Source organism: Diabrotica undecimpunctata, chromosome 7 (genome assembly GCF_040954645.1).
Source record: "Diabrotica undecimpunctata isolate CICGRU chromosome 7, icDiaUnde3, whole genome shotgun sequence".
Taxonomy (NCBI): Eukaryota; Metazoa; Arthropoda; class Insecta; order Coleoptera; family Chrysomelidae; genus Diabrotica; species Diabrotica undecimpunctata.
The window spans coordinates 126,828,703-126,844,533 of record NC_092809.1 but is presented as its reverse complement, the minus strand read 5'-3'; the positions used below and the strand labels follow the sequence as shown (position 1 = coordinate 126,844,533).

At 32.8% G+C, this 15,831-nt stretch overlaps 1 protein-coding gene across 1 annotated transcript in view; it reads left to right on the top strand.

Annotated features, from left to right (window-relative positions):
* sif (guanine nucleotide exchange factor still life) overlaps positions 1–15,831 on the top strand; it is a 303,831-nt gene that overhangs the window by 275,667 nt on the left and 12,333 nt on the right. The window contains exons 15-16 of the mRNA XM_072539215.1: positions 7,334–7,677; positions 10,722–10,860. Of these exons, the coding sequence (XP_072395316.1) occupies positions 7,334–7,677; positions 10,722–10,860 (483 nt within the window). The remainder of the gene's footprint in view (positions 1–7,333; positions 7,678–10,721; positions 10,861–15,831) is intronic.

Below are 15,831 nucleotides of genomic sequence, written 5' to 3'. Positions count from 1 at the left end.
TGCAATACTAAAAATTAAGTGAAGTGTTTTTGGTATCCAGGAACACTCACAAAAATGAACTCAAATCAAAACCTCACAACTCCACAAGTCCTCCCCACAAAATCATATGTCGCTGCTACTTTATCCAAACCTCCACCTCCTACTTTCCCACGTAAGGAGCAAGCCATTTTAATGCACGCTATTCCAAATACTGTTTTATTTGACTATGTTAAAGCTATAGGGGACATTGTTATCCCAAAAAACATTACCTTTGCATCACGTATTCCAAATAACCGCATCTGTATTTATCTTTCCTCGCCTACAGTTGTCGATAACCTTCTAAAAACACATCAAAATATCTCTATCAACTCTACAGTAGTTCCCATCAGAAGACTTATCACCCCAGCTAAACGCCTTCTTATATCTAACGTATCTCCTTCAATTCCACATTCCATAATTGAGAAAGCCCTTAAAGATATTGGATTACAGCTGGTCTCTCCTGTGTCATTTGTGAAATGTGGTGCACTCGGAGAAGGTTATGCACACATAATGAGCTTCCGAAGAGTAACGTATATTATCCCCGATAAAGAGAACTTTTCAATAGATAGAAACTTCGTTATTACATACGAAAACACACCTTATAGAATATTTATTTCTACGGATAAATTGCATTGTTTTTTATGTAAAGAGGTCGGACATACCGCTGACTCATGTACCAATAATCCAACTACTTTTTCTCAAACTGAACTACCCCATCTAGAGCCCTCTACATCTGAAATTACTGATATAATTTCTGACGTAAACACTCCTGTTCAATCAGACCTAACTACTTTAAATTGCACAGAAACCCACACTGAAATAGATACTGAAACTATACACCCATCAATTCCACCCACACAAGGACAAAAAAGAGCTATATCAACAGACAGCAATTCTGATATTCCTTCTCTATTATCTTCAGCAAGTACACCCGAACCATCGTCTAACCAAATGCTTCCTCCGTTATCCACAAACACAAACACTATCTCCAAACCTCACAAGAAAAAAGCAAAAACTACAAAATCAGAGGAACATAATCTAACAGCTAGTTCACTACAATCCGTAGCGGCAATTTATAAAAATAATCCATCTGGTTTAACTTTGACCGAGACTCAGTTTATTGCTTTCCTAGAAAATACACATGGTAATCCTAGTCCACTTAATGAAGCTTTTATTTTTACGTCAAATATTGAAGGACTATTACAAGACATAACAGTTCTCCATTCAGAAACTAAGGAAAGATCCCTTAAAAATCGACTTACGAGACTTCAAAAGAAAATCAAAAGACAGCTAAACTCAGATGACTCTGATAATATCAGCGTCTCATCTGAACTCCTAACCGATGATGAAACCAAAATCCTTATCTCCCAACAGCCAGAACAACCATCTCAGTTGCCCCTTACCCCTTCAACTCAAGATTCACCTTCAATTTAATCCAATGGAACTGCGATGGGTTCTTTCCCCGTATTGAAAGAATCCAACAACTAGTGACAGAAAAACAACCCGATATCATATGTCTACAAGAAACGAACTCAAAAATATCTAAGCTTCCCACACTAAAAAAGTTCGAAGGATATCATTATATCAGAACTAATTGTGACAGAGCCAGTGGTGGGACATCTATTTTTATTTCAAGTGAAATATATTCATCCCATCTTCTCATCACCACCGAACTCGAGGCTATCGCCGTAACTACTTGGTGTCCTAATAAACTTACGATATGCAGTGTTTACATTCCTCCTAACTACCCCCTTAAAGAAATTGAAATTCTAAATCTTATATATCAGCTCCCCGTTCCATATATTCTAGTAGGTGACTTCAATGCTCATAACTTTATGTGGGGGTCAAACCATACTAATGGCAAAGGTAAAACTATAGAAAACGTTATCAATTGCACAGGCTCCTGTCTACTAAATACAGGCTCTAATACGCATCTGAACTTTTCCTCTGGCACATTTTCGGCGATAGATCTTAGTTTTAGCGACCCAAAAACATATACTTCACTAACTTGGAAAACTTCCGATGATCTATATGACAGCAACCACTTTCCAATATTTGTATCATCTGATATCTCCAACCATGAACAAACTATAACCAGAAACTTCTGGCGGCTAAAAAATGCCGACTGGATAGACTATACTTCACAAACAGATAACACCTTACCTTCTCTATCCCTATCCGACAATATTAACAATAATCTATTATTAATCACAGATTCCATACTTAAAGCTGCAAATTTGCACATAGGCAAAAATAGTATTTCCCATAAAAGAAAGGCAGTACCTTGGTGGAATACATCTTGCCAAACTGCAACAGAACAACAAAAATTAGCTCTTAAAAATTACCGTAAAAACAAAAATCTGGAGAATCTTATTGAACTAAAGAAAACTAGAGCCAAAGCCCGATTTATTATAAAACAAAGTAAAAAATCATCTTGGAGAGAATATGTATCCTCTATTAATTCAAACACCAATCCGGCGGACCTCTGGAAAAAGATTAGGCAAATCCAAGGAAACAACACCAACCTCAAAATCTCTAGTATTGCTGTAAATAACACTACAATCACTGACAATCGAGAAATCGGTGAAACCCTAGCAACGCACTTCGACACTAAATTCAAAAGTAAAATAGATGCCTCCTTACGAAAACCATTACCTAACACCCCACCCTGTTCCTCACCCGAAACAATAATGGACATCACACATCTTAATTCTCCCTTTCTTTTTGAAGAACTAGTATCAGTTATTCAAACTTGTAAAAACAATGCCGCTGGTCCTGACGACATTCCTTACATATTAATCAAAAAGCTCTCAAACTGTAGCCTACTCAAAATACTTGAGATGTATAATTTAATCTGGTCATCTAACCAATTTCCCAATCAATGGCAAACCTCTATCGTAATACCTATTAAAAAGCCTAACCTAGAACGTTCCTTGGCCAACTCTTATAGACCTATATCACTAACTTGTACGATGTGCAAAATATTCGAAAAAATGATTAATAAAAGACTCCTATGGTTCATTGAAAAACATAAGATATTTGCTAGTGAACAGTCAGGATTTCGTCAGAACCGTTCAACCCAAGACAACCTTGTAATCCTCCAAACTCATATATCAGAGGCCTTAAACAAAAGACAAGAAGTCGTAGCTGCCATATTTGATATTGAAGGTGCTTTTGACACTATAAGTAGGCAATATATATTAAACAAACTTATCCTTCTTAATATTAATGGTAATATATTTAACTTCATACGAAATTTTCTATCTTCTAGATCGTTCAGAGTCTCTGTCAACGGTATTTTATCTTCTACTTATACTCAAACTGATGGCGTACCTCAGGGATCGGTACCAAGTCCTACACTTTTTAATCTAGCAATAAGTGATTTATGCTCTCACCTCATTTCCCCTATTAAACATATCATGTATGCTGATGACCTAGTAATTTACTGTCATGGACAAAACTCTTCTACCACCTCGAAGCTTATTCAAACTGCTGTTGACACACTTTTAAAAAAAACTAGTGACATGGGGTTATCTTTATCCAATGTAAAATCTAAAATTATAAACTTTAGTAGACGTCCCCCTTCTCCATCTCCACTTATTTTGATCAACAATGTCCCTCTTCCTGTTGTTAAACAATGCAAAATTCTCGGATTAACGTTTGACTCACGACTAACTTGGAAGCAACATATATTTGCAATAAAAAGAGAAACGAGCATAAGACTAAACATAATAAAAACTCTATCACATCATTATTGGGGATCTGACGAAAACTCACTTCTTAAAATATACAGATCACTAATACGCTCCAAACTAGATTATGGTTGTCACATATATATATCCGCCTCCAAAACATATATTAACCTTCTAAACTCAATTCACAACACAGCCCTTCGTCTTTGTATTGGCGCTTTTCGATCTAGTCCTGTAGATAATCTTTATTGCGAAGCTAACGAACCTCCTCTTTGTATAAGACGAAAACAACTGCTACTCTCTTATGCAGCATCGGTATCAGCTAACCCCTCTAATCCAGTGCATCCCTTATTTGTAATGTCCACGTATAATTTACACAATACCAATTTCTTACCACCAATAAAACCTATTCCACTAATTTTAGCACAGACACTTAATGATATCTCTCTTACACATACCCTTCCTCTTTATCTCCCTCCATCTCCTCCTTGGATCATGTCCACGCCCAAATTTAACACCTCGCTCACCAACTTCGATAAAAATAAACATCCGAAAGAGATCATTATAAATGCATTTAAAGACATTATAGATACAAATAAATACGACCTAATATTATACACGGATGCCTCAAAAAATGACACAGGAGTAGGCTGCTCTATTACAACCTCTCATTCACTAATTAAGTCATCACTTATACCAGCCATCAGCAGCGTTCATACTGGCGAATTATTTAGTATATTGCAAGCTTTTAACCATATATCTCCACCTAATAAGCAGGTTGCCATATGCACAGATTCTTTAGCATCAATCTATTCTATCAAAAATATATTTACTGATCATCCAATCGTCCAAAAGATCCTAGACTCTTACCAAATTATCTTGTCCCAAAACATAACAGTTACCATAATCTGGCTGCCATCACATATTGGTATAGAAGGCAATGAAACTGCAGATCACTATGCTAAACTTGCTACAGCATCACCTGAAATCACCGATAAAATTCAAATTTGTAAGGACCTAAAATCATATATTAAAAGAAGAACCAGACTCCTTTGGCAGCAGCATTGGAACTCTAACCGTTCGATCTTGCACGAAATACAACCGTCAATAACCAGTCAGCCTACATTTGACTATTCAGCCCTCTCAAGACGAGATCTCATTGTGATAAGACGACTTCGGATAGGACATTCAAAACTCACACACGGCTACCTAATGTCCTCTAGCATCCGTCCCTCCTGTCAAATCTGCCAATCATATTTGACAATCAAACATATTCTCACTGAATGCCATCAACATTTGGCCAGAAGATTACAATACAAACTCAAAAGTGAAGTACGAGGTATCCTAAACAACCCTGACCAAATAAAAGCTGTGCTACAATTCCTTAGAGATGAACACTTATATCAAAAAATATAATTAGATTTTAATTTAGACATTGTATAACATATTATTATTATTCCGTATTATTGTAACATATTCTTAATGTAACACTTAATGTTTGTGTAATGAAAATTCATGTTATAGTACCTGTGTAAGTGGCCATAGTAGCCGAGCACGTTAAAGTTGAAATAAAAAAAAAAAAAAAAAAAAAAAAAATTTTTAATTGAATAAATGTTTGATATTTGATATTTTATTAAATTAAAGTAATTTTATAATGTTAATTATTAAATATTTTTGGTATAACAAATAGTAATTTTACTTATTTTTTATTACAATAAAAAGGTTTTTACATTTATATTGCATAAATAATGATTGTTCAGATATAAGAAAAATTTGATTTATTATTACATTAATAATCAAATACAAAATATATTATTTCTATTTATCAATAGATAAAATTAAATTGGTAGAATTCCTTTAACATTTTACAAATAATTATTAATAAAAATCAATTTAATAGTGGAATTATTAATTTTTTTAAGTTTTGAAATTTACTTTGTAGATATTTTCAATATTTTTTTTTAACTTTCAAATTGATTGAATTTTTTTTCATTAGTTAATTATAATTTTACAAATTCTGTTTGGACATTAATTTTGCATCATTATTATTTTAAAATATTAAAATAATAATGATGCGCGTTCATTTAGATCAGTAATTCTAGACGCATGCGCTAAATGTAATAAGTATCAAGATGCTTTTATTCAACTTGGTGAAACTGAATTCGATTGTAATGAAGTTTTTGAAACCTTAGAAACTTTCGTATGTCACTTATATGGAACAGGACTGACGAGAACAATTCCAAAAAGAAAAGTACCCGATGTCAGATTTTCACTATTTAACCGGCAGTATAAGTTGCATGATGTGAACGAACCTTAAAAAAAACTAAAAAATTTCGATGCTTCAAGCTTACCACCATGTCAAGATGAATTACACCAACATCTACTGCGAGCTCATTATATTTCAAATATTTGGACAAATGCTCATAAAAAAGTACCAACAGAATTGATTGTTGAAGAACATGGTTGGGAGTTTGAAGATGAAACATATAAATTCAAATGGTTTAGTGGACCTCAGATGCCAGAATCAGTTCGAGAAGTAGTGATTGAAAATGAAGCAGATAATGAATGTGATATTATTGAAAGTAAAAGTGACGAAGATGATGAATGTAATGACATCAATGAGAGTGAGAAAAATGACGAAATTTTTAAAGTTTTTCTAAATTTTTTTTTCTTACCGGAAAAATCGTTTGAAAATTTTTAGAAAAAAATCATGGTATAACTGACAGAAAATCGAAAGAATTCTACAAATTAGATTTTACCTCAAAAAATTACGAAAATTTTCATTTACGGAAATTTTTTTGAAAAATTTTGAGGAAAACTCTACTTGACGCTTTTCAGTATAGTAACAGAAGTGAGCATACGAATTTTCAAATAAATCGGTATAAAAATATCATAATAAAATCAGTTTGAAAATTGTTGCCGAGACCTAAAATGCGCAGGCAAGTGGTACATTTGACCCCGTTTTATGGCTCTCTGTACCAACCCAGCTGTCCGCCCTTTTGGATTTATAGTTTTTAGGGGCTAAATAATGAGCCATGAAAATGGCGGACATATTACTTATCGTTAATTTTTCCCCAAAAAATTGCAACTTCACCCCTGTCCGCCACCCCTTATGTATCCACTCCCGCGTCAGCCCTTTAGGATTTCATCTAGTTATACCAAGATCTTACTCTGGGCAAATTTTTAGCCATATTATCGATCGTTAATTTTTCCGAAAAAAATTACAACTTCATCCCTGTATAGCCACCCGCTGTACCACGAGGGTCGTCCGCCTGTAAGGCAAAGTCTTAACCCAGTTACAATGAATATATTCCAATAGAGAAATGTCATATCACTGATCAGTTCAAAATTTCGGCTCTATCTCTCCGACTATTAGGCAAGCTCCTCTTTCCTTTAAAGGAGACTGATAGTTGAACTATATTTTATACAATGTCTATCACCGGGTATGGATTTATTTTTGTCCAAGTTTTATATTGGTCCACTATTTCAAATGCAGTTCAAACAGATATATATTAAATTGTATGTTCCGTTTTAAATTGGTTCAATCTGTATGTGAAACATAATACATGTTAGGTATCGTTCGAATTCATGTTATCAAATATTTTTTATTTTTTTTTTTGCAGTACCGCAGAATTTCGCAACGCATTCCTAAAAACAATACGACAAATCATCAGGGAGTCGGTACGAAATATGTCAATACCTCAAACTAAGCCAGGAGCGGGTCCAGGGATTATTTTGGTTACTGGGCACAAAGGCAGTAGTCACATCAACAGTCAAACGTTGGAACGACCAGATAGACAACCGAGAACGGTTATAGTACAAGGTTCACACACGTTAGGAAAAGTTAAGAAGGTGAAACCCTCGCAGAGGAACTCCGCCGGCAATATAGATTATGACAATATCAGCACAGAAGCTGATGAACCACCTATGTTTAGGTCTAGGAGTAAAACAGTTGGAGATACTGTGGGTGAGTTTATTTTATTATAGATTATTATTTGGGAAAATGGCGCCAGCTGACACAAATGAATGTTTTATATTACTTCCTTGTTTATTCGCTATACTACTGCTTGTGTTTTCTGTTTCTTTGATTGAACTCTTTAAAATGCTCCATTTATACTTTGTGTAGTAAAGAATGAAAATGTCTAAACCAGTTTGAGATCCACAAGGAGTAATATTTTGCAAAAATATTCGTAAAATAAAATATTTATATTGCCTTACTCTCAGCTTTTATTCGTATATAATATCATAAAAGAGAAAACTTTACCGGCAATATTTTCGACTGGTATGAAAATTTGTTACCTGGCAATTTTCGCGAATTAAATTTTGACAATTAAATTTTGCCAAAAGACAACCAACTTGAATAAAACCAGAAGAAAATTTTGCCAGTAAACAAATATTCAAATATTTGTTAACAATATTACATGTATAGTTATTATAAGCTATAGTAGTTTGCCCATTCTTCTCTACCAAAGCATAATTTTGTGTATTATTGACGTGTAGCATTCGGGAACTCGAAGGTCCAGCTTCATTTGTTGTTCTGAGATTTTCGATCAACTTTTGGTGGTGACTGGAATCGAGCTGCAGATATGGTTTTAGAGAGCTTGCATTTAAGTAAACCGTTAATTTAATTAACTCCTATTCAGAAACACCTTACTTGAACAAGGCTGACATAGCTAAAGATTGATGAGAATCGTTTGTTCCTCCTCCTCCTCAGTCCTAATCCCTTTTGGGATGTGGTGACACCATCAGGCCTTTACACTTTTTTCACTATTTCTCTCCATCCTTCTCTGTTCTGGGCTAGTTGTTAGGCCTTATGTAACCCTTGTTTAATCAGTATTTTTGTTTGATCTACCTAACGGCTTGAAGATCTTCCACTAGGTCTCTTTCCTTCAACTATACCCTCGACTATCAGTTTTTCCATCATACCTGTTCTTTTAGCAATATGTCCAAAATACTGCAAATATCTCTGTTGTATTTTTTTAAGCAATCTATCCTTTACTTAAAGTTGTTCCAATATCGATACGTTAGTGCGATGATCAATCCAGGATATTTTCAACATGCGGCGGTATACCCACATTTCAAAAGCGTTCATTTTATTTTTATCCGCTTTCTTTAAGGTCCACAATTCGGATGCATATGTCGCTATGGGAAAATTGAGCCCTTACCAGCCTTAGTTTTGTGTGTATTATTATGCTAGAATTTTTCCAAATTGCTACCAGTTTCATCATAGCTGTTCTAGCAATAGTCAACCTTCTACGTATCTCTCTGTCACACCCTCCGTCATTTGTTATTAGGGACCCCAGGTATATGAAACTATTTACCACTTCAAAGCCCCCAATTTCTTTAATGTGTTGAAGATTATTCCGAGCTCTGTCTACTATCATGATCTTTGTCTTACTCCTATTTAGCTGTAGTCCATATGTTTTGCTTTTTTCCTTCAAACGTCTCATTATGTCTTCCATGTCTTCTTGATTTGCCGCGATTATTAAAGTGTCATCTGCATATCTCAAGTTATTGATTTATTGAAAAATAAATCAATCGTTTGTTATTTTATGTTTTTTGGGTCTATTCCAATTTTTTTTAGCTGACATTTTTGTCCACTTGGATATGATGTAGATTGCAAGTGGACAGTTTTTGAACCAAGATCCATCCTTCCAGTTGGGATAAACAGTATCGTATACCTTATTAAATAGTTCCAACATTACATCTATGTCTCGTTAAAAGCTTTTAAAAATTCGACTGGTATTTCATCGTATCCTGTAGCTTTTCCATCTTTCGTTTGATCTAGAGCTTTCATCAGCTCACTTCTTAATATCTTTGGTCCATTCAGGTCAAGAGTGTCCGTTACATGACAATAATCCCTAAATAAATTTTTTATGTAAATTTCTTAATTCTGTTCTTCTTTGTCTACATTAAGTTTGTTGTTCTCGTCTATTAATCTACTGAACTGTCTTTTTCTTGTAAGTATAAGTACACTCTTTGATTTTTTTATGCACGTTAAAGCTGTCTTGTCTTCGTTTTAGCTCTTTTATCTATTGACGTTTTTGTTGTAACCATTTCTCTATAGCCTCTTTTATCTTTCTGCTCACAGTTCTACTTAGATTTAACATTTTTCATATATTTTTTTTATTTTATTATTTACTAGAACCGTTACTGCATGCCTATGGTTGACATATTTGTTTTTGCTGTCCGAAAAAGACATTGTGGCATCCTCGTTCTTGCACGAACCATTCTTTACCATTACCTTGCCGCCTTGTTTCACTCATTCCCAGAATATCAATTTTTTTACTCTCTTTATTTCATTAATTGTGTTGTTTAGTTTTCCAGCCTGAAAAAATATTCTGGCGTTCCATCTAGCTATCTTAATAGTATTTTTTCAGATGTATCTATCCAGTCGAATATTTCTCACGCAAAGCATGATACCCACCGTTTCCGGCCGGTCTCTGATTTCACATTGTCAAGCCTGGGAACTCGACTACGCCAGTTGCTAATATATCATCTTTGAATCTCTTACTCGTCATGATGGTTTTACTAATGATATATATTGTGTTAGTCGTCCCATGGCTTACCACATCTTTATTACCGTTGACTACTTAGTAGTTCTTTCGCCTTTCAAGCCGATTTCTCAACTTCAGGACAAAATAGTGCCCTACCACTTACTAACTCATCCGTCCGAAGCTGTTGGTCAGTAAGTGGTTAATTGTTTATACCGGCAATCACTCGGGTGAGCAGCGTTTGTTATCAAACAAACCAAAAGTTATTTGTTTACAAGAAACTATGTAAACTGTCTACTGTTTTAGGTTGAGAGACAGGAATGCAATTATTAAATTTGCAATTTAATAATTGCAAATTGCAGACAAACACAAAAACAAAGCAAAATACAATTGAATGATATATCTGATAAATCTAAATATATCTTAATTGTAATCCTGATACTTTTATATATTTTTTCATTTTGATTTATATTAAAATCTAGTACAAAAAATAAAATTAATAACTAAAATTTTATAGATCCGCCAAAACGATCTGATCACCACCATCACGACAGAATAGAAGCTGGAGTTAAATCAGAAGGGGAGGAAGACTCCCAAACTGGAACCATCAAACCCAAATCCGTTTTAGGCAAAACGCCGAATCACTTAACACTCAGGTATCATTCAAATAACCTTTAATCAAGCTAATAGATTTACTGTAACGTACTAAAAGCTTTTAATTTTAATTACTTTTTTTTGTCAGATTTTTGACATTAAATTAACTATGATAAGATTTAAAGATAATAAAATATCGTTGCAGATAACTCAGACATCTGATCAGATCTCAAATATCATATCACAAGACAATGAATGTGGACATCTGATATTTGACAACTGATGTTTTACGTCAAGTTCATAAGTATGAACCATCAATAGTACCTAAACAATAACACATGACACATGAGGATGAACTTTGGCCTGTGCTATCCACATCCAGTATCGTGTTTGTACGTGTTTGAAAATAAACTAACTGTAAAAACTATCTGTGTATAAAAACTTAACTAAAACAAATATTTTTGCTCTCAAACTTTAATCAATAAAATCCCAATAATTAAAAATATTTGGTGTAAAGACAACAAAACTTATTAAATACTTAAGTAATATGTAAATATCATGTCACATACCAAATAAAAGCAAATTAAATCTATTAAATCACAATCCATTGTACACTGTGATCTTAAAAAAGAACACAAATCTTAAAAAAAAACAAAGGAGATTTCACGTAAAATATGTGCTAAAATATTCAATAAATAAAAGACAATTGGGAAAACATATTTACAGCACATGTAGCTAAGAAATGTAGTGTAGATTTTTGTATATCCACGTCTGTGTTGAATATAAAAATGCAGGCTCTTAATAAAACTTATTATCCGATTCGGAAAATGTTTATTACCTAGTTAGGTTCTGATCAGGTGTCGTAAATATTTATGGCGATTTTAAGGTATTTCCGTAATAATTGGCGCCACACCTAGACTTCTCCGAATATATCCATTCTTAATTTTACATTTTTTGTCACTCCACGTTTCCGTATAAGCATTCTCATGTCTACTACATGTATTTGTTAATCCTCTTTTGTTAACAACCCGACAGTCGATTCCATACATAATAACTGTCTTGTGGCACTTTTATGGAATTTATAATCTAATGGAAATATTGGAAACCATCAAGACACGAAAGCTGCAATACCTGGGGCATGTTATGCGTAATGAGAGACACAAACTACTTCAATTGATTATACAAGGGAAAATCCAGGGCAAGAGAAGTGTAGGATCAAGAAGAATCTCATGGTTGCGTAACTTGAGGGAATGGTACGGATGCACGTCAATTGAACTATTCAGAGCAGCAGCATCTAAGATCAGAATAGCTATGATGATTGTCAACCTCCGTCGCGGAGAAGGCACGTGAAGAAGAAGAAGGCACTTTTAAAGATTTTCCATTGAGTTTGAAAACGGTGACTGTGTTTGGCTTCTGGAACATTTATCCTTAGGAAACGCCATCATTTCAGTATATTATTTGATATGTTGGATAAGATCTTTTTGTTACATTATTCATACAGTGTACATCATAATATGCAGTATTTTACAATTATATGTTTTTGTATAGGTCAGGACCCCTACTGTAAGAACTGCCATATCAGCTAATGTATTGTTGCTCGTATCCTGCCACCTGGAGTCACGCACTTTATAGGGGATACAGGCATTTTTTTCAGCCATTTTTGAACACAAAAATCCATTTTCTTTCATATTATCTATTATTTCTGTTTAAAATAGTATATAAGTATTTTTGGGGGGTATTAATAGCGTGTATAAAGAAATATTTGTCGGTCGAATAGCCAAACGGGCAAGGTAAACGAAACCCTTCCACTTCTAGGCCAGTAAATAAAATGATTTAGGTTCTACTTATCATCCACTTTACTTTTGGACGTGTTCCGTTAGTTACTTTTTATTTTTTAGGTGTGAAAACTACACCTATTAGAAAAAATCGTATAATTGTAATTTAAAGCAGTTACTTGATTCAAATCATCTTTTAATCAAGTAAATGAATGTCAATTAACATTAAACAATACAATTGAAGATTGTATCATAGTTTTACCTCTAAATCTCACATCCTAGAGTAGTTATAATCATAGACATAATATAAAATAAACTGACTGCTTCAATACAGTGGCGTCTCCCAGTGTGACAGAGAAAACTGACGCAAAGCAGTTCCTGCATCTCTGTCTAATAAGCCGGGTAAACCTAGCAAATTAAAAAGAAATGCAGGGATTGCTTTGCGTCACTTTTCTCTATTGCACTGGGGGAACGGGCTAAAACAAATAATAATAAAAATAAATTAACAATAAAAATAAAAGAAAAGTTACAATGTTATATATACTGATATCAAAAATAAATAATAAAAATGAAAATAAGTAACCAAAATATTTAGGCATTTACTAACACACTAAAAATATTGTATCCTAATTTAACATGTATATAATATTATTATGTATATAATGTAAACAATGGAAATAGATGATAAAACTATGAGAAAACATGACTGGCCTTTTGGCTTTGCCAGTGCCACTAACTTGTATTATATGTCTATGGTTATAATTAAAACAATGTCATTGAATACCTTATCTTTACTGATTTGCATGGAAATTTGGATTTATTTTATACTTAGCCTCCACTTCAAAACTGGACTTTTGCCGTTGGTTGCTTTCTATTTTTTAGGGGTGAAAACTATCCCTATTAGAAAAAAAAATCATACAATTGTATATTCAAGCAATTTGGAATTATTTAATTATATATATATATATATATATATATATATATATATATATATATATATATATATATATATATATATATATATATATTAGAAATGATTATTTCGGCCAAAAAATAATTTATAAATACGTTCAAATTATCGGGTAAAGTGGTCTGTAATAAAAATCTTTCTTTTTTCTTAATTACTCAATATTTCGCCATTTATTTAACAGCTTCTTCAGGAGTAAACTAAAACAATTTGAACATTACAAAAAATGGCGTACAAATACATTTTAAAACACTTACAGAATTTAAAAGATTTCGCAAATAAAAAATGACATTGAAGTATTTGTAATATTGAATGTCAAGATTAAATTGTCTTAAGCACGTTCGTTACAACTATACGATAAAAAATTAAAATTATTTCAAATGTAAAAATAAAAATAACAATAAAAGAAAAGTAAGAAGAATAATATTTCTTTGATGAATTATTAAGGTTAGTTGTTATTAAGATGAATGTTGGCTATTTTGAATATTTATAAATTTTGTTCAATATGTTACAATATATGTTACTTAACTGTCCAGTGTCCGTTTTATAATTTTTTTTTATTTTTGTTAATGTAATACATCTCAAGAAATAATCTACTTTTGTAGTTATCAGTCTGTGCCAAAATGTGAGCTTTGTTATAGTCTAGCATATGACCAGTGTTTTCATAGTGCTCAACCACTGCGCAAGTATTTTTTCTCAAGCGGCAATCACTTTTATGTTGTGTGATGCGTTGTTTTAGCCATTGTGATGTTTGACCAATATAGCTATTTTGACATCCTAAACACGGTATTTCATAAACGACATTACTTTTATATAAGGTTGGTACTGGGTCTTTGATTTTTGAAAATAGTTGTTTGCTGTTCATGGTATTATATTTAGCTATACTAATATTAGGAACATTTTTGAATATGGATATGACAGAATGAGTTAGACCATTAATAAAGGGAAGTTTTTTATATTTGATTGATTTGTTGTTAGAATCATGGACGGGACCGTCATAGAAATTAGTGCTGTAAATCAGTTTTTTTTTAAATTTGTTTAGGATATCCGTTGTTACGAAAAATTTTGTATATTATGTCCAGATTTTTTTGTAAAAAGTTTTCATCAACAATGGACATTATCCTGTTTTTCATACCTAGTACGGTATTATATTTTTGACGGGTGGTATGGTTTGAATAGTAATTTATATACCTGCCTGATGCTGTCGGCTTTTGGTACCAATCCAATGTCAAAATATTGTCATTTGTTCTTATTACTTTTGTGTCTAAAAATGGTATACTAAAATCTGTCTCAGTTTCAATTGTAAACTGAAGATGTTTATTAAATTAATTAAAAATGTTTAGTGTGGTATTGATGTGATAAGATGAAACTGCACATATGATGTCATCGACATATTTATATATAAACGGTAATTCAAAAGGTAATTGTGTAATCACATTATCTAAGAGATGATCAGTGACAATAGTTGCAAGGATTGGACTAATCGGGGAACCCATCGGTGTTCCAAAAATTTGAGAAAAAATGGGTTCCCCGATTAGTTCAATCCTTGCAACTATTGTCACTGATCATCTCTTAGATAATGTGATTACACAATTACCTTTTGAATTACCGTTTATATATAAATATGTCGATGACATCATATGTGCAGTTCCATCTTATCACATCAATACCACACTAAACATTTTTAATTCATTTAATAAACATCTTCAGTTTACAATTGAAACTGAGACAGATTTTAGTATACCATTTTTAGACACAAAAGTAATAAGAACAAATGACAATATTTTGACATTGGATTGGTACCAAAAGCCGACAGCATCAGGCAGGTATATAAATTACTATTCAAACCATACCACCCGTCAAAAATATAATACCGTACTAGGTATGAAAAACAGGATAATGTCCATTGTTGATGAAAACTTTTTACAAAAAAATCTGGACATAATATACAAAATTTTTCGTAACAACGGATATCCTAAACAAATTTTAAAAAAACTGATTTACAGCACTAATTTCTATGACGGTCCCGTCCATGATTCTAACAACAAATCAATCAAATATAAAAAACTTCCCTTTATTAATGGTCTAACTTATTCTGTCATATCCATATTCAAAAATGTTCCTAATATTAGTATAGCTAAATATAATACCATGAACAGCAAACAACTATTTTCAAAAATCAAAGACCCAGTACCAACCTTATATAAAAGTAATGTCGTTTATGAAATACCGTGTTTAGGATGTCAAAATAGCTATATTGGTCAAACATCACAATGGCTAAAACAACGCAT